The sequence below is a fragment of the Ustilaginoidea virens genome, chromosome 2, assembly GCF_000687475.1.
Source record: "Ustilaginoidea virens chromosome 2, complete sequence".
Classification (NCBI taxonomy): domain Eukaryota; kingdom Fungi; phylum Ascomycota; class Sordariomycetes; order Hypocreales; family Clavicipitaceae; genus Ustilaginoidea; species Ustilaginoidea virens.
In genome coordinates this window covers 1,658,552-1,677,127 of record NC_057317.1, presented here as the reverse complement: position 1 = coordinate 1,677,127, position 18,576 = coordinate 1,658,552, and the positions used below count along the sequence as shown (strand labels likewise).

Here is an 18,576-nt window from a genome sequence, read left to right as displayed (position 1 = left end):
CAGTGAGCCTGGAATGGCACAGCATTGAACAAGGGTCTTTTGACGTCTGCGAAAGCTTCGGACTGGCAAAATGGTGGAAAAATCTTTGGCGAATGGAGTCTTGGGGGAGACGAGTTGTTACACTACGAGATGACGTCTTTTTTGGCCTCTTTTTTTTTTTTTTTTTTTTTTTTTTTTTTGGCCGGCCCAGGGACTGGAAAAGTAGAAGTAGAAGATGGTCCCCCATCTCGAATTCAGCGTAAAATAGTCCACGAATATCAGTAGTCCTGAATCCGCAGAGCCACGAAAAATTGCAATACGTTTATACACACATGTGTACGTGTGACTAACCTCAGCAGGGTCTCCCGCTCATTCATAGGCAACCTTTCAACTCACAAAGCTTGAATTGGCTCGTCTCAACCACTAGCTTGCAGCTCCTCTTCAGACCTATCTGCCCGTACCTCTCTCTCCGCCCTCCTCATTTTCACCCAAGCCCCCAGGTCGGCCCAAATCCTCTCCTTCTCAGCCGGCAACAGCGTGGCCGCCAAGCCACTGGTGCTCGACGCGACAAACACCCTCGCGCCCTTCCACTCCCCCTGCACGACTCCCATGTTCTCCTCCTCGTCCTGCCACCCGTACCTGAACTTGGCCCCCACGGCCGCACCATGCCGAACCCGCCATATGCTTTCCCATATGCTCTTGCCGACGATGCACATGCTCTCTGGACGCCACCGGCGCGCCTTGTCCTCCAGAACCGCCACGCCGTCGTCCATCTCGGCCCTGCTCAGCTCCGACCCGTTCCTGCTTGGCCGCGAGACAATGTTGGTCAGGCCCAGCGAGTAAAGCTGCGGCATCTGCCCGTCTTCCTCGGGATAACACCGACGGGGCGTCACGCCGCTGGAGTGCAGGAGCTTCCAAAACAGATTGGACGGGTGGGCGTAGGCGTGGCCCTTCCTGGCGGTTTCTATGCCGGGGTTGAGACCGACAAAGAGGACGAGGAGGTTGTGCGCGATGGCGTCGGGCAGACGGGGCAGATGGGCGTAGAGCGAGGGAGGCGCGTAGCCTGAGGGGGCGCGTTTTCTCTTCCGGGAGGGCGACGCGGTGGACGAGCCGCGTTTTCTGGACGACGCCGACGCCGACGGGGACGGGGACGGGGACGGGGACGGGGACGAGGGGCCCCGAGACGAGCTGCTTTTTCTTGCTTTGATTTCTCTGGTCAGCCTGCGGGAGGCCCCGTTGCCGGGGGATGAGGCATGCCGAGGAGGATTGCGACGAACGCCGCCCTCTGTCGCGGGGGATGTGTATTTGAAAGAATCCAGTTGCAGGCGGCCCTTGAAAGTGGCGGGCTCGGGAGGAGGGTTCTCTCTTTGCATGGCTAGACGAAAACGGGGACAAAAACGGGACGGGACGGGACGGGACGGGACGGCGACCCTCGCCGAACAGCGCCGGTGGATGGTTGTTTCCTGGCTTTCTGGCGGCAACGTGGCGGCGGGTTGACCGACCAGCTTGAGCGGTGGATTTGCCCTTTGCCACCTGCAAATTCACGCGGGAGGGAATCTCGTTGATTCGGTGCGCCTGCAGGAGCCCGTTTCCGTTGCTGGACTCGAAGAACGCTGGCTGCAAAGGGACACGGGGCGGCATTCCCAAGGCAAAAAGGCAGCTCTCCCCCGCAGAGTGAGGTTACCTGGGGCCCCCTGGTGGTAATTTGGGTTGTCACGAACGGGCCGAGACTCGCTTCCGTTCAGAGGCTTGTCATCAGGGTTGTGGGACGACCCTTGTCGACTTGCATCGGGGGTTTTGATTCCATTGGAGAGTTTGCAGCCAAAGGGCCCAAGGGGGAAAATTCATATCGCAGGACTGCCAGGACATGAAGCCCAATAACGCCGCATATAGTGTGGCGTCACATTGTGGTGCAACAATTCGTGGCGTGCCTATGTACCTCCTAAGCGCCGAGGGCCTTGGGTACTAGGTAGGTACCTAGGTAGGTACCTGTGGACGCTGAAAAGGTACAAGACTGGACCCGCCTGAGTCGAGCTGCAGTTGACGTTGGCACTGGGGCAGGGAGGGGCATGGAGGGGCATGGAAATATGTGGCATCTCGCCCCGCTCGCTGCGCCTCATACACTGCCCATAGGGCGCCGCATGCGTCAGCCAGCCCGTCGCACTGCACTGCTGCTGAGCTTGTCCAACCTCCAGGACGACGAACGTCTGGTCTACATAACAAACTTAGTCCGGCTTTGTGTCGACTTGGTCTGTGAGCAGACAAAGTAACACGATCCTCTCCTCTTCTCGACTCGCCTCTCATTCCGCCTCGTCCTTACCCAATCCCTCAGATAACCAACCCCCTCTGTCCCTCGTTCCGGTTGATGCTTGGACGGGCATCAGCAATTGCGCTCCCTTTGACTCCTCACATCCAGTAGGACCTCTTTTCTACCGTTCTCGACACACAATGGACAAGGTCAAGGAGATGCTTCACCTTGGCTCCAACAGCGGCCGGTCGACAAACCCATCAGAACCCACTCCGGACGCCCTTGCCGACCTCAAGGCCAAGTATGCCGAGGCTGGCCAGGATCATGTCCTCACGTTTTATGAGTCTCTCGACTCCCGAGACAAGGCTTCTCTGTACGAGCAATTATCTGGCTTCAACCCTTCCTACATCAACCAAGTCACCAAGCGAGCCCTCGCCGAGACCAAGTCTGACGAACCCGACATCCTCGAGCCACTCCCTGAATCGTCGCAGGCCAGTATGCTCGACTCGAGCGCCGAGGACGTCAAGAAATGGTACGATTCCGGCCTGGACCTGATTGCCAAGAACAAAGTGGCCGTTGTCCTCATGGCTGGCGGCCAGGGGACTCGCCTCGGCAGCTCCGCGCCCAAGGGCTGCTACGACATTGGCCTGCCCTCCCACAAGAGCCTGTTCCAGATCCAGGCAGAACGCATCCGGAAAATCCAAGAGCTTGCCGCCGGCAAGATTGGCGGCCGCTCCGTCGTTGTGCCCTGGTATGTCATGACCAGCGGCCCCACCCGCGAGCCAACCGAGCGCTTCTTCAAGGAGAACAACTTTTTCGGCTTGAACGCGGCCGACGTCAACATCTTCGAGCAGGGCGTGCTGCCCTGCATCTCCAATGACGGCAAGATCCTTCTCGAGAGCAGGGGCAAGGTCGCGGTGGCTCCCGACGGCAACGGCGGCATTTACCAAGCCTTGGTCGTGTCAGGGGTGCTCGACGACATGCGTCAGCGGGGCATTGAGCACATCCACGCGTACTGCGTCGACAACTGTCTGGTCAAGGTTGCCGACCCAGTGTTCCTCGGCTTCTCCTCATCCCTGGATGTGGACATTGCTACCAAGGTTGTCCGCAAGCGCGACGCGGGCGAATCTGTCGGCTTGATTCTCTCCAAGAACGGCAAGCCAGACGTTGTCGAGTACTCGGAGATTAACAAGGCCACCGCCGAGGCGGAGGACCCAAAACACCCTGGCGTCCTCAAGTTTCGAGCCGCCAACATTGTCAACCACTACTACTCGTTCCGATTTCTCGAGTCTATTCCTCAGTGGGCTCACAAGTTGCCGCACCATGTTGCTCGGAAGAAGATTCCCTATGCAGACACCGAGTCTGGCGAGACCGTCAAGCCGGACACGCCCAACGGCATCAAACTTGAGCAGTTTGTCTTTGACGTGTTTCCCATGCTGTCCCTGGACAGGTTTGCCTGCATGGAAGTCCGTCGCGAGGACGAGTTTTCGCCGCTGAAGAACGCAAGAGGCACGGGACAGGACGACCCTGACACCAGCCGGGCGGATATCATGGCTCAAGGTCAAAGATGGGCCGCTGCAGCCGGTGCTATAGTCGTGGCCGAGGGGGGCATCGAAGTCTCGCCTCTGATGAGTTATGTGAGTTTTTTTTTTTTTTTTTTTTTTTTTTTTTTTTTTTGCCTTCTTTTTTTCTGTATGGTTCTTTGCCCCCTTGCTACACTCGTGCCGTTGCAGCGCACACTGCTAACCGCCCCGACTTTTGCAGGGTGGCGAGGGCCTTGAACGGCTCCGCGGCACTACCATCACAGCGCCTGCTGTTTTGGAGCTGGAAAGGGCAGAATAGAAAGGAGGGGAGGAACACGTCGAGACGGGCTTGAGGATTTTGCAATGCGCATGCTGCTGCTTCGTCGAGCGTTCGTTTCAACAATCACACAGCGTCGCTGGCTCAAGGTGTAGGCAGAAAACGGTGGCGAGGACAATGGCCGTTTCCGTTTGGAGACAAATCGTCTTGAGGCAGGACCATCATGGTACATATTTCTGCATCTTTGGATTCCCGCACGTCTATTCGACCGGAACTGGTCTCTCTATCCCAGTACATAAACAGCATGCCTCTCTCTAGTTTGGGCTCTTGTGTAGAAGGCCCTAGTCCTGCTCGCTGATGAACTTTTCGGCCTCCAGAGCCGCCATGCACCCGGTTCCTGCGCAGAAGATGGCAGCGAGGCGTCAGCACATGTCCACGGGCCCATCGGTTGGTTGTGGTGTGAAGAAAGAAGAAGAAAGAAGAAGAAGAAGACGAAGAAGAAAGAAGAAGAGAGAGAGAGAGAGAGAACCCACCGGCACTGGTAATGGCCTGCCTGTACCGCTTGTCCTGCACATCGCCGGCAGCAAAGACGCCGTCGACGCTGGTCAGCGTCGTGCCGGGCTTGGTGACAATGTACCCGTCCTCGTCCATGTCGAGCTGGCCCTTGACGAGCGCCGTGGCCGGGTCGTGTCCGATGGCGTAGAACAGCCCGCTGGCCTCGACGACTTCCTCGTCGCCCGAGCGGGTGTCCCGCACGACAATGTGGCTCAGCAGGCCGTCCTGCCCGCCGCGCACCTCGGTGGCCACGGCGTTGAAGCGCACCGTGACCTTGTCGTTGGCCAGCAGCCGGGCGGCCATGGTCTTGCTGGCGCGCAGGACGTCGCGTCGCACGAGGACGGTGACGCGGCTGGCGTACTTGGTCAGGAAGGTGGCCTCCTCGGCGGCCGAGTCGCCCCCGCCCACCACGTAGAGCGGCTTGTTGCGGAAGAGCGGCAGGGCGCCGTCGCACACGGCGCAGGCCGAGATGCCGCTCTGCCAGTACTTGTCCTCGCCGGGGAGGTGCATGCGGCGCGCCGACGCGCCGGTGGCGATGACGACGGCGTCGGCGGTGTGCGTCTCGTCCGGCGCGAACTCGGTGCTGTAGCGGAAGGGGCGGCGCGACAGGTCCAGCTTGGTGACGGTGTCGGTGACGACGTGCGTGCCGAAGCGCTCCGACTGCGCCTTCATGTTGTCCTACACCAACGGCCGGATCAGCAAAACGCAAAAAAAAAAAAAAAAAAAAAAAAAAAAAAAAAAAAAAAAAAAAAAAAAAAAAAAAAAAAAAAAACACGAAAAAAAAAAGGCTTGAGGGGGCTTTCCAGGCGCAGCAGCAAAGGGGGTGCGGGGAAGGATAGTCAGTCACCATCAGCTCCTGGCCCATGATGCCCCTAGGGAAGCCGGGAAAGTTTTCCACCTCGGTCGTGGTGGTAAGCTGGCCGCCTGCGGCGATGCCATTCGCCAGGAAGCCCTCGTACAGGACGGCTGCGCCCGCGTCAGCCATGCCGTTCTTTGGTCCCGAGATTCTCGTCGGGGGAAGGGCGTCCGAATCCGAACTCACGCTTCAGCTCCGCTCTGGCCAGGTAGACGGCGGCGGTGTGAGCCGCAGGCCCGGAGCCGATGACTTCATGGGAGGCGGGGGGGCAAGGAAAAAGTAGAGCACCCGGGTCAGCCCTCGCCTGCGCGTTTGTGGTAGGTGTATCGAGCTTGCGTTTCGCGGCGTGACGGGCAGAAACCTACTGACGACCTTGGTGTGCATCTTGCTCGCGGGAGGGTCGGGCTTGAGCTTTGGGAGCGCCGCCGCGGCTGCGAGTGATAGCCCGGCGCTGGAGCGTAACGTCCGCCGTAGGGCTGAGGCAAACAGCTTGGCGGTGTTTGCGGGGGACTGCGTGGTGGGCTCGTTGCGGTTCTTGCGGCCAGCGTTGGGAACCGGGATGTCGCGGAGATGCGATTGAAGAAGCGTCAAGTTGGCTGCCTCGAGTCGACCATGGTCGTCCTGGGGAGAAGGTGGCTCGGCGCGGCAAGGTGCATGTGGGGCTGGGGTCTGGTTTTTTAGTGTTTAGGTGACGCCAGCTGCTGCCAGCTGGCTGCTGCTGCGCCCAAGGGCGGGGGGTTTGCGGTTCGCAGCATGGCATCTTGGGGCGCCAGGTCCCCCAGGTGCAGCCTGCTGGCAGCGGCCTGCACGCCCCAGCCCATGCCAATGCCAATAAACCATGCCAAGATAATTCAAAGTTGGGTCAATTCTTCATGAGACGCCATCTCATCGCCCATGCAATTGTGGCTTCATCCATCCATCCATCCATCATGCGCGCTATATCCAAACACCAACTTTTCATTGCCCGTCCGCATTGCCCCATCACCGCCCGCCACCCACACGGCTCAACCAGCTCCTCCCTCCTCCGTCGTCCACGCTCATGACCGCCCATCCTCGCCGCTCTTGCCAAACCTCACCCCCAACCCACCAATGTCCCTCCTGAAGAATTTCCCAAAGTTTCTTAGATTCTCATTCATCGTCGCCTTTTCGACGCTCTGCCCTGTTGTCGTCGTGCCAATGTCCCTCGCCGCACTCAGCAACTTCTCCCCCAGGGAACCCGCGTCGAATCTTGCGCCGGCGTTCACCCCACCAATGCCGCTTCCTCCCGGCCCCAGGCCACCGCTGCTCGGCGACATGAGCGGCGTCAGGAGGGGCGAGTTTTGCACCAGCTTTCCGTGAGAGCTGCCGTCTCTGTGGATGGCAAACAGTTCCATGAGGTGGGGTTGGTCTTGTTTCCGGACGCCCTTGAGGTCCAGGATCTTCTTGAAGTTGGCGTCGGACCGGTCGCCAATGTGGATGAGGTAGCCCTGGACGAGGCCCTCTGGCGGCGACTGCCTGATCTGGAGGGTTTTGAGCAGAGGGTCCATGCGGTTCATCGAGTGCTCGACGCGGCGGACGAAGCTCGATGGCGGCGTCTGCTGCGCCGAGGATGGGTTGTGGTGGGAGAGTAGGTTGCCAAAGGCTTTCGTCAGAGCGTACTTGTCAACGAGCATCTGTTGAAACGTCTTAGTGATAAGTGCCTTCGTGGAGGTATCATCTTTCTTTCTTTCTTTCTTTTGGACTGGCATGCTCGTTTCTCACCTGCTGTGCGCCGACTTCTGAAATCGGTCGGCAATGCACCATGTTATTGATGTAACCCGTAGCCAGCTGCTCGACCAGCTTGTCGCAGAACGCTCTCGCGTACTGCTGCTTGGACACCACCGCCAGTATCTCTGCCGCCTTGCCATTGACGTGCGTCACCAACTCCCCCACGTACGAGCTCTGGTCGCCCGCGCTGTCCATCGTCATCCAGTTCGTGTTCTTCATCTCACGCCACGTAGCCGCGCAGTCCACCTCGACAACGTGCACCAACGCAAGCACTGCGGCGCTGGCAACCCCCAGGAACGCGTCCGACTGCGAGGACAGGTCCACTCTGGAAACGAGCTCGCCGTCGATGCGTTTCTTGATGTTCTCCTCCAGCTGGTTCGTGTTGACGTGCCAGAAGTCCGCAGTGTTCAACACCAGCACGGCATGCTGCACGGACGGGCCTTGGGATCCCCCCGCTTGGAGGACGGGAAGCAGGACCTGCTGCGCGTATTCGTCCAGGTACTTGGACAGCACCTTGGAAAGGTCCAGCAGTCGCTCGCTGGTGGAGAGTTTGGAGCATTGCGACAGGGTGAGCTTGTAAAAGTGGAACAGCTCAATCGCCGACGAAATGACGGCCTGGGGTGAGAATTCCTCGCCCGCAGGGAGCAGCGGCTGCGTTCGATACCTGGGAATCGTGGCCGCCAGCTGCTTGTCCTGGGACTCGACCCACAAGCTCAAGTAGGGCTCGAACGCGACCGAGATGAGGCCGTTGAAGTTGTACGTCTTCTCCTCTGCCGAGCTCAGCGTGTCGATGCTCGCTCTCGGCTCGCGCCCGCTCGAGAACTTCTTTTCGATGCTCTGCTCGAAACCGAGCGTTTCTTGCAGGCAGCTCAACAGGAGATTCACGTCGACCTTGCTGCCGTCCACGCGCCGCACGCTCCTCTCCAGTATGGCTTTGAAATCGTCTCTGGTCCCGTCGCAGAAAGTCGTGGCCAGCAATTCCCCCACGTGCCAGTACGACGGGAACATGGCCGCGTGTTCGTCCTCGTGCGTCTTCATCATGCGCTTGAACCACGCGTACCTCCGTCCGATATTGTCCAAGCTCCCCGCCTCGTCGTTTCCCCGGAAGACTTGCCGGTATTCTCGCAGTTCCGTATTGACGTACCAGGTGATGATTCTCGACCTGGCCGCATCGCCCAGCGCATCCATGACGAGACACGCCTCCACCAGCATGTTTTTCCTCGAGGATACCTCGCTCTTGGCAAACGCCATCTCAAAGTCCTCGCAAACCTGCTCCAGCAGCTCCCTCTGAAGCTCCGACACCTCGCGACTTAGCGTCGCAATCTGCTCAATGCTTCGGTAGCTGTTGAAGTGCTTCATGAGCTGTATCACGGCCTGCAAAAGACCAGCGCATTCGCGGTACTGCCTTGCTTTTGCTAGCCCACGCAGTTGCTCGTACGCAGTCGTCAGCATCTGCAGTCTCTTCAACGCCGTCATGCTCAGCGCCAAATTCCGCTTCGTGCCGTCCAATCGCTTGATCTCTGCCGTCATGACCGTGATGTTTTGCTCTGTTTCTATCGCTCGTGACCGAACCGTCTCAATCTTCCTGAATAGCTGCGCCAGCTCAGTCTGCGCCGACTGCATCCTCTCCAAGCTAGAGTCCGGCTTGTACGCCTGTTCGAGCTCGAGGCGATTGATTTCGCTGGACAGAGCATTCTCGTGTGCTTTTAGGGCTTTCGAGACTTGGCTGATTGATTTGACGGTTGAAGGTTGGGAGAAGAGCATGTTTAGATGCTCCATCGGGTCATAGTCAACTGCTCCCTCCGGCACGAGGCCTGCGATCAGCATGGTGGCGGATGGAGAGCTCGCAGGGACTCCATACCAGCATCCAGAGTGGGCGCTTCCCCAACGTTCATCCTGACAGACATAGCTTTCAACTTGGCCGTCTGTTACAGAAAGCATGAGAAAATCGCTTGGAGAAAGACACCGTCTTGATAGAGCAGACTTTGCTCGCAGCTGGAACTTGTTGATGCATTCTGCCACCTGCTGGAAGGCTGTCCAGGAAGTTGGAACGTAGTGTACCTACGCGAGTGCCAAGTAATGACAGCCCGGCAAAAAAAGTGGGTCACGAGGTTCTACCGGGTGCCAGGTCAAAGGGAAAGCATCCAGGAGCTTCGTACATAGGTCCTTTCATCACAACCAACGTCTGGCTCATCCGCAATTTATCTAGGTAGCTACTTTGTTACGCTTTCGCCGCATGGAAGAGCAAGGTTCAGTCTCCATTTATATTTCAATTGCACCAAATTTTGCGACGACACAGGTGGGCAGGGCAGCAGCTAGTAGACTACACTCGCCGCATAAGTCGCTGTTTTTCAGTCCTCATCCTGAAACCCATCAACTTCACAACTCTCCCTTTCTTTAAAGGTCGTGTCCTTGCTCCTTTTTCTTGATTGAAAAGCGCCACGAACTCATTCGACCTTCTCGGCTGTCCTTGGATTTTGAAGGTCCTAGTAAAGGGCTGCTGGCCATGCTGTCGTAACTGCGTCCGAACGGCATCCCGTCATCCCCAAGATCATCTGCGTCGCCAATACTCATGCGCTGCTCAGCGGACACGTTCCGATCCGAGTTGGAGGTACTCCCAGGGCCCTTCTTAAATAGGCCAGATTCTTTACCAAGTCTGGACGAAAGGCTAAACTTTCCGGAGCTGCCTTTGCGGAACAGCTTTCTGACGACATTGTCGGATTCCTTCAGATTGGACGTGGAGCCCGAGTTCAGTTCTGATGGTGTGTTTGACTGCGTCAAATCTAGTTGCAGCGATTCACGGGATTCAGACACCGAGGTCCCTGTGTGAAAGGAGTAGGTATCTCTAGAAATGCGCGAACCGGACGGCGAGTCGTCGACGTCCTGTGCCAAGTCCATGCTTGGCGGGGTGATTTCCTTGCCCTTGCCCTTATCCTCTTTGTTCTTGTCTTTGGCTCGTTCCTTGTCCTTGTCCTTGTCCTTGTCCTTGTCCTTGTCTTTGTCTTTGTCTTTGTCCTTGTCCTTGCGGAATATGTTTCCCATATTGCCCATGAAGCTGGGAGCATTCGGGTTCAGACGTTGATTCATCGTTCTGGGTACTGTGACAGCACCTGGTGGACGAGTACCGATGACGCCAACTTGACTGGCGAGCGTTTGAGGATCCCTCAAATCTTTGACATCCAAGATTTCGTCGTCGGCCGAAGCCAACGTAGTCGTCAAGGCTGTGGTCGAACCATGTACGGATGGACGCCTTGACCCATTCCTGCTCTGCCAATGATTGTCACCGGGTGACCAGACTCGGTTCATGGGACCGGCAACATCGCCCGGAGCCCCCCAAATGGAGCCGCTATCGGTAGATGGGCGGGGGGGCTCCGTCGAATTGATGGATGGAGGCCGGGAGTGGCCTTTCTCTTGGTCAGAGATGGTGGAAATCCTGGGGCCTTTGAAAGAGCTAACTCGTCGGGTAGAGAAAGGACTTTGCCCTCCAATCGAGCCGTCTTGGCCGGTGGAGTTCTTGCCGACCCAGGGCCAGTACTTCCATCGGCTCTCCATACCCTCACCATCGTCGGCACCACGTGGGAACGACTGGCTCTGGCCAATTTTGAGAGAGCCTATGGGCGGACCGCCATCTTCGGAGATCTTCGGAGTCCTGTTGCTGCGGTGGAGGCTGGACCACAGATTGGTGAGGCGATGGCTGCTGGCCGACGGCGCTGTTGGAGACGAGTTCATGGTCAGCGGCATCCGCTCACTGGCATCCGTATGCTGTGGGAAAGGCAAGTTGTGAGCGGAACCATGGGGACTGGAAACTACGGGGATTGAGGCGGCCGGGGAAGCTGGCGATTGTAGGCCTTGGTCGTCGTCCATGGCGGGTTCCGGCAATAGTGGACGGCCCGAATGCTTACCTTCCAGAGAATCCTCATTGTCGTCGAAAATGTTTGCGGGCAGTAGGGTTTGCGCCGAGGGACTCAGCGGGCCGCCAGCAGACTTTAGCTCGGCTTCCGAACTGACGTTGGCACCAGTGTTGGCTGCTATATCCATGAAGAATCCGGAACCGAAGCCTGCCTGGGTGAAAGCCGCATTGCCAGCTTGGAAACTGGGCTCCGGGGGAGCCGCCGGGGGAGGCGAAGACACGGGAGTGCCTCCGAGACCGCCACCACTGCCGGGAAAACTCGAGCCATTTGCCGACTGCGATGCTGCAGTTGCGTCGTAGTCCATCGTCGTCGAGGCTGGCTTGTTGTAGAAGTTGATACCAGCCTGTTGCTGATGTAACACCAACTGTTGAGTCAGAGACCTGATTTGTTGATCCAGCATGACTCCCTGCTTTGTTTCTGCTACTAAGCGGCTGTGCAACTCTCGCCTCGCCATCTCCCACTCTCGCTTTAGTCTAAAGTCGTCCTCCTTCCATCGCTCGTCGTTGGCACCAGGCAACAGTTCCCTGGCCGCCTTGAGCTCCTGCAGCTGCTTGCCCTTCTCCTTGAGCTCGGCCTCGAGCTCGGAACACGTTTCTTGAAGATCGGCATTGCCAACGTCAAGCTCTCGAACATCTCGATCGCGCTTCTCCTCCAGCGCCGTTCTCTGCACGTCAAAACTTTGCCGCTCCTTCTTCATTCGTTCCGTCTCCTTCTCGAGCCTGGTGATGTTGTCCCTGATCTTGGTCTTTTTCGTCTCCTTCTCCTTCAGCAGCTGTTCCTTTTTCGAACGCTCCTTCTCAGCTGCTCGCATCTGCTCCATCGTGGATCGTATCATCGCTCTGAGTTGCATCGTGTGTTCTTCCTTCTCCTTGAGGGCCTGTCTCTTGCGGTCACGCTCCTTTTTCAGCTCGTCTTCTTGTTGGCCGGCCTCGGCTTGCTCCTTGGCTATCAATTGTAGCGTAGCTTCGATTTCTTTCCTGATGCTCTCAAACTTGTCATTGAGCTCCATCAAGGACATTTCCGGTTCGTTGGATGGGACAAGCTTGGATTGTGCCTGGTCCGTACTGGCGACAGACGGGGAGTGCCGTCGATTGACTGTATTCCTTCGTGGGCCCGGCGCCGCAGTGGCAACATCTCGTGATGGGTTTGCCGCCCCATCAAGTACTGGTGTCGCCTCGACTGCTGGCACAGATGAGCTGGGTTTATCCGAACCATCCATGTCATAGCGGGCATCCGCGCTCGACTGGTCCGGGTCGACGAAATTCTTTGGCAAGCGAGAGTTTCCCAACTGTGGGCGACCGTCTTTACCAAACGTTCTTAGTCGTATGACGGGACTGCCGGATCGGAAGTTGTTATGGCCAACAGCGACGACCCTTATGTTGTAAAAATGATTCGGCTTCAATCCGGTGATCGTGATGCCCGGCTCGCTTCCACTGGCCTCTCCCACTGTTGTCAACGAGTCAGCATGTCCAGCAAGTCTTGTATGCAGCTTGCGCCTCGTCTGGTTGTATTTTTCTTGGCGCAAATGTAAAATTACCTTGCACGCCATTCACCTGTATCAGATACTTTGGCGCCAAGCGATGGGAATTGGGTCGCGCCCAGGCGAGGGTAGCTGCGTCTGATCGAATACCGGCTAGGCACACCTCAGGGGCCTGCGGAATGTCAACACCAAGGATATTCACGAGCTCGGATACGGGCTTCCACAAAGTTTGGAAGGCACGGTGAAGAAGCCTGTGGAGCGGCGAGGAAAGGCCCCAGTTAGCACGTCAGACTGCGTACAGCTATAACTGCCGTGGAGTTGTCGCGATCCGGGTCCTGAAACGCCGTCGGAAGAGCATGGAGTCGAAAGGGCGGTGCAGAAGAACGAAGCGACTCACCAGACCACAGCACCTAGAGTTAGAATCATGTGGAAGCGCGCAACAGGAGAAGCCTTTATAACGGCCTCGTGGGCGGTAAAGTAGATGCGATGCATGACGGCACGGCCGAACAGGTGTAGGATGGCCGCAGTGGTGACGGTGTAGACAATCTTTTTGGATGCAGGCAAGTATTTACGCAACCACCAGAGGCTGATGAAGGCAACAAAGAGCGTGATCAAGGGCAGAAGGTCCCATGACATATTCTCGGCCCTCCGAGCGCTGCAGAGAGAGAATCCGGGGGGGGAATGGACCGGCAATCACGGGGCATACGGTGGTAAAAAGAAGGTAGCAAAGAAATCGTGAACTGCCAGGCCGTTGGTGAGGTGGCCGGCAAAGTTTGATTAGTGGAGGGTGAAAAAGTAAAAGGGACCAGACATTGGAGTGTGGAGGCTCAAGGTAACGGACATGTAGAACCAGTGGATCCGCTTGGCCGTGGATGCCAAAGACTGGCCCATCATCAGAGTGCAAGTGTCTAGCAATGGTCTACCTACCTACCTTAGGTACCTACCTACCTAATGCAACTTTCCGAGGTGGAAAACACCAGCATCCAGAAAAAAAAAGGAGACGGGATGATCTTGATATCACCAACCAGACATTGAATATTTTCTGCAAAATCCGCTGGGTGGACTGAAACAACTGGGGTTGGAGGTGTAGGTACTTAGACAGCTTTGAATCTATTGGGCAGAGGTATGGAGGGAGCCCCGCCTGTTCCTTGTACTACTACATGGAATACGGAGTATCGCTCAGGGAATATGTAACGGGAAATTCAGCTAGGCTCAAGCTTGTTGCGGCTTGGGTACCTAGGGGAAACCACAAGCCTGGGGAGTTGGCAGAAGCGTTGGAATGAGTAACAGGATATTTATTGCAAGTCGACTAAACTCGGAAGACTGCCTGCATTCCGAAGTCGAAGGCATTGCCACGGTTGAGGATGAAGACGGCACGAATTGAGCCAATGTTGATGATGATGAGCGGAGAGGTCTAAGCCTGCCAAGTTCCTGTACCTTAACCGTTGCCAGCTTACCACAATGCGCACTTGCCATGGCGCGACCAGAGTGGGTACCAATAGGTACTTGACATTGAAGAATTTTCGACGAGGTGGAGCAGAAGCAAGACGACCAGACCAGACGGATTGCCTGCGTATCAACCGCAGTACGAAGAAAAGCACCAGACCTGTTGTCTTTATCTCTGCCGCGGAGAATAAACAAAGCAAATGGAACCAGACTCGTTCACCAATGGACGACAATGGACCCTGCAACGACCTCGGCAGCAATGCAACTGTGCATGCCCTCGTGCTCCTTTGCCCCGATATACCAGGCGCTCGAGTGGTTTGCAGATGACACAAAGGTACCAGGTGAAATGGTAGCCTCGAGTCCCTTTGACCAGCGAGAAATCATCCGCTGGTCAAGTCATGTAGCGAGGGGCGACAGCCAAAAGATGTCTGGTTGCCGATAGACTGCAGTGCAAAACAGAAATCCGTACTCGTACTGTCATTGTCTTTGCCTTGGCTCGTTTGCAAGTCGGCGACGACATCCTGGTTACGAGTCAGGTTTCCAGCCGCTGGCTGACCTGGGTCATTCGCCGGATTTCGCAAGGCACGCGTCTCGTCTCGTCTCGTCTCGTGTGCACGGCAGAAACGCGTCGGCTGCCCTCAGGCAACCTGCGCTGCCGTCGCCCTCATGCGTCATGAAAAGTTCAACGTGCTGCCTTGCTTCCCTTAGGTAGCCAAGAGGGGCTGAAGAAGGGGAGGGGGGGGCGGGGGAGAACTGGGAGAACTCCGTGGCCGTCGGCTGCATTGCGCAAAGCAGCTCAGCGGGTTGGACCGCGGCTACAACGGCATCTTCTCGACCTTGTGGGTCTCGCAGCGGCAGGCCGTATCCGCTTCCTCAGCGGATCGCCAGTATCTGGATTCTGCGACTAGACCAGGATCGAGGAAGCACTGTTTTCCCTATCGAAGCATGTCATGGGCTTTTCCGCGCATCTGACCCAGCAGGCTGTGTCTGTAGTTCCAGTACTCCGTAGGGAAGTAAAGACGCCTGGCCCGAAGCGAATCAAAGGCGTCCCAAGTGTGCTTTACATGCTTTACATCAGCCCAATGCAGCCATCATCGGAGGCGGAAGAGTGGGCCCCTGCCCAATCACGTCACATGGCGTTGTTCCTGCGCCAACCCCGATGCGGGCTCAGCTTGGCCGCCCGGCGTCAGCGCCTGCGGCAGTGCCTGCGTCAGTTGTAATGCACCCCGTACTCGGCCGTTTTAGTGGCTAGAAGTTTGTTGAGCCTTGGCGTGCCATGCTCGGCCCCCCCAGGCGGCCAAGAACCTACTGTAGCATCTTCTCCCTTCCGACCAACTCTCGCCGTGACAACCCTCATTGCTATACACGCTGTCGCTTCGGAATCCGCATGTTCTCGTGAGCGCCCAACGTCGGTCGTCTTGTTCCGATCCATCGGCTCTGGTGGTTCCGCGTCCTGTCAAAACTACCTGCTCGGCACTCGCCGCCCATCCGTTCAGCGTCAGCCAGCCTCGCTGCGCTCGTTTGAATTGATCGCTCAAGTCTGGTCGTACCGCTACGCCACTCAGCCTGGCAGACGCCATACACAGCTTCCCAGGCCTTGCAAACCCGCCCTTTGCCAGACTGCCAGCATAACTGATCAAATCCCTTTGCGCTCGTCAAGGTCAATTTCTCACCAACTACTTATTGGCGCCTCTTCCTAGCCAACGTCTGGGCCAGTTCCCTGACCCTCGCGAACTGAAAGACGAAGAAAAAAGAAAATCGCCGCAGCTTCCACAGTGGAATCTCCATTGTGGCAAACATGCAGTACGTCCGGAACCTCAGCGATTCGGTTTCAACGGCATGGAATTCCATCAATCCGGCAACTCTGAGCGGTGCCATTGATGTCATCGTTGTACAACACGACGACGGATCCTTGGCCTGCTCTCCCTTTCACGTCCGTTTCGGCAAGTTCTCGCTTCTGCGGCCGTCTGAGAAGAAGGTCGAGTTCAAAGTCAATGGCATCAAGCAAGACTACTCCATGAAATTGGGGGAAGGCGGCGAAGCCTTCTTTGTCTTTGAAACCACCGAAAATGTCCCCGAATCGCTGCAAACCTCACCCCTCGTCTCTCCAGCCAGCAGTCCAGGCCTCGGACCAGAGCAGAGCCTTCCTGGGCTCAACGACCCAGACATTCTCGACCTCGATCAGGGCCCTGGCAGTGCGTCACGGCCTGCGCCAGTGGTACTTCACTCCCACACAAATGAAAATGGTTCGTCAGCTTCCCACACACCCCCCCCCCCTTCGCCCAAAAAATCAAAAAAAAAAAAAAACAAAAAAAAAAAAAACAAAAAAAACCCACCTATGCCTTCGCATTCTTATCGACAAGTCTATAATTAGGCATGATAACGCCGCTCTCGTCTTCTCCAGATATGACGAAAGTACGACCCGCATCTGGCGACTGGTCAGCAGCCATGATTCGACCTCACAGTGAAGATCTTCTTCGAAATTCTGCAAGGATTGTCGTTCGCGATGAAGACGCCGATTCCAGAGACCCAGATGAATCGGAAAGATCACAAACACCCCCGCCTCTGGGAATGGAGCGAGCCAAAACCTTGGCAAAAGAGCTTTCAGCTGTCAACATTCCTAGTCGTGTCACCGCCACTGGCGACCTCATGCTCGACATGACTGGCTTCAAGAGCAGCGAAGAAGACATGCTGCAAGCTGAAATTCTTGCCCGGAAGATTCTCTCCGAGGAACTGGAGGGCAACTACGACATTGGCTCTCTCTTTGGTTTCGACGAAGAGGGAAATCTGTGGATTTATAGCAGTGAAGAGGCCAAGCAGGCTGCCATGAACAAGACCATCGAGTCCTCATTGAAGGCTCATCGACACAACACGGCTGCGGACGCTATATCGGATCCCGGTTATCAGAGTGATGGCAGTGACGTTACAAATAGCCCTCATGTGCCCTCGCATAGACGATCCGAATCGGATGCTGGCCCTTCGGGACTGCAGACTCCTCCCCGCACTCCTCTCGGCTCTGGATATGCTGGAGACCCAAATATCAATTACGCAAAAACTCTGCGACTGACTAGCGATCAGCTCAAGGCTTTGGACTTGAAGCCTGGGGAAAACTCCATGAGCTTCACCGTCAATCGAGCAACCTGCTCTGCCAACATGTTCTTGTGGAAGCACGAAACCCCCGTCGTCATCTCCGACATTGACGGCACAATCACCAAGTCTGACGCCCTCGGCCACGTGCTCAACATGATTGGGCGAGACTGGACGCACACGGGCATCGCCAAGCTTTACAGTGATATTTCCCAAAACGGATACAACATCATGTATCTCACTAGCCGGTCTGTCGGCCAGGCGGACACGACAAGAGCCTATGTCAACGGCATCGTCCAGGGAGGATGCAGGATGCCTCATGGCCCCACCATTCTTTCGCCCGACCGCACAATGGCTGCCTTGCGCCGAGAGGTGTACTTGCGTCAGCCTCACGTGTTCAAGATGGCCACCCTGCGGGACATCAGCAGCCTCTACGGCCCAGACCACAGCCCATTCTACGCGGGTTTCGGAAACCGGCTGACTGACCAGATTTCCTACCGAACCGTGGACGTGCCGAGAACGAGAATTTTCACAATCAACTCCAACTCGGAGGTGTCGCTCGACCTCCTCAGCCTCAACAAGCTCAAGATGAGCTACGTCAACATTAACGAAGTTGTCGACCACTACTTCCCACCAGTCGCCACGTTGGTTAAGGCCGGAGGAGAAGACTACACCGACTTCAAATACTGGCGAGACGAGCCGCTGGATCTTGACGAGTTTTCGGCCAGCGACGGCGAAGAGCCCGACGCTCCCGCCGACAACGAGAGCGCATACACCGACGACGACGACGACGACGAGGAAGTTGGCGACGGCCTCGTGGACAGCTACCTCTCCCGCGACTCGATAGACGAAAGCGTGGACGACGACAATGTCGAGGACGAAGACACGTACGAAGAGTACGATGAAGAAATCGAGGGCCAGCTGTCCGACGATGAAAGCCAGCTTGTCCATCGCTTGGCGAAAGCAAAGATTTCGGGTAAAGCCGTTGAGGAGGACATTTCCGCCGAGCTTATCACAGGGGTTGGTGATTTATCTCAAACAACATGAGTTCCCAAAAGGAAGAGCTTCCCTTTTCTTCTTCTTCTTCAAAAAAAAAAGAAGAAGAAGAGAACAAGTCAGGAAAATAGGGCAAAGTAGGAGAGCTAAGTCTAGGATACAGATAAGCAGTGACGGCGTCCCCCTCAAGGACATAGAAGTAGTCATCAAAGAACCAGTGGAGATTCGACCACCGCCACCGCCATCGTGATGAGTATGAGCCGGGAGACACGGCCACTTCGAATGATTTCGTTTTCCGTCCTTGTCTGCCAGCCGCCGCGCAGCATTGCAAGCAGGGTTGCCGCGCGGGAATGTATGTGGATGAAGGTGGGAATCTCATAATGGGCAATACGCCGCGGGCGGAAGCATTGAAGTATTACTTTTGGGGAGGGGGGTTCAAGTAGGTGTGACGGGAGCATAGGCATAGCGAGGG

The 18,576-nt window shown here is 56.6% G+C and overlaps 6 protein-coding genes across 6 annotated transcripts; 2 read left to right on the top strand and 4 right to left on the bottom strand.

Moving 5' to 3' along the window:
- Window positions 1-395: 395 nt before the first annotated feature.
- Window positions 396-1,352, bottom strand: UV8b_02188 (uncharacterized protein; the record flags this gene model as incomplete). The annotated part of the gene is made up of 1 exon (XM_043139686.1): window positions 396-1,352. One exon carries the CDS (start codon window positions 1,350-1,352, stop codon window positions 396-398), a length of 957 nt encoding a protein of 318 aa, XP_042995620.1.
- A 1,075-nt stretch (window positions 1,353-2,427) lies between these two features.
- Window positions 2,428-4,069, top strand: UV8b_02187 (uncharacterized protein; the record flags this gene model as incomplete). Its single annotated transcript, XM_043139685.1, has 2 exons — window positions 2,428-3,651; window positions 3,992-4,069. The coding sequence occupies 2 exons, from the start codon at window positions 2,428-2,430 to the stop codon at window positions 4,067-4,069; spliced, it is 1,302 nt and encodes a 433-aa protein (XP_042995619.1).
- A 299-nt stretch (window positions 4,070-4,368) lies between these two features.
- On the bottom strand, window positions 4,369-6,278 carry UV8b_02186 (uncharacterized protein; the record flags this gene model as incomplete). The annotated part of the gene is made up of 6 exons (XM_043139684.1): window positions 4,369-4,424; window positions 4,561-5,260; window positions 5,430-5,548; window positions 5,625-5,687; window positions 5,804-6,107; window positions 6,276-6,278. The coding sequence occupies 6 exons, from the start codon at window positions 6,276-6,278 to the stop codon at window positions 4,369-4,371; spliced, it is 1,245 nt and encodes a 414-aa protein (XP_042995618.1).
- Window positions 6,279-6,475: 197 nt separating this feature from the next.
- UV8b_02185 (uncharacterized protein) lies at window positions 6,476-9,011 on the bottom strand (the record flags this gene model as incomplete). The annotated part of the gene is made up of 2 exons (XM_043139683.1): window positions 6,476-7,090; window positions 7,179-9,011. The coding sequence occupies 2 exons, from the start codon at window positions 9,009-9,011 to the stop codon at window positions 6,476-6,478; spliced, it is 2,448 nt and encodes an 815-aa protein (XP_042995617.1).
- Window positions 9,012-9,581: 570 nt separating this feature from the next.
- Window positions 9,582-13,211, bottom strand: UV8b_02184 (uncharacterized protein; the record flags this gene model as incomplete). Its single annotated transcript, XM_043139682.1, has 3 exons — window positions 9,582-12,541; window positions 12,633-12,826; window positions 12,973-13,211. 3 exons carry the CDS (start codon window positions 13,209-13,211, stop codon window positions 9,582-9,584), a joined length of 3,393 nt encoding a protein of 1,130 aa, XP_042995616.1.
- Window positions 13,212-15,819: 2,608 nt separating this feature from the next.
- On the top strand, window positions 15,820-18,354 carry UV8b_02183 (uncharacterized protein; the record flags this gene model as incomplete). Its single annotated transcript, XM_043139681.1, has 3 exons — window positions 15,820-16,267; window positions 16,396-18,128; window positions 18,268-18,354. The coding sequence occupies 3 exons, from the start codon at window positions 15,820-15,822 to the stop codon at window positions 18,352-18,354; spliced, it is 2,268 nt and encodes a 755-aa protein (XP_042995615.1).
- Window positions 18,355-18,576: the final 222 nt, after the last annotated feature.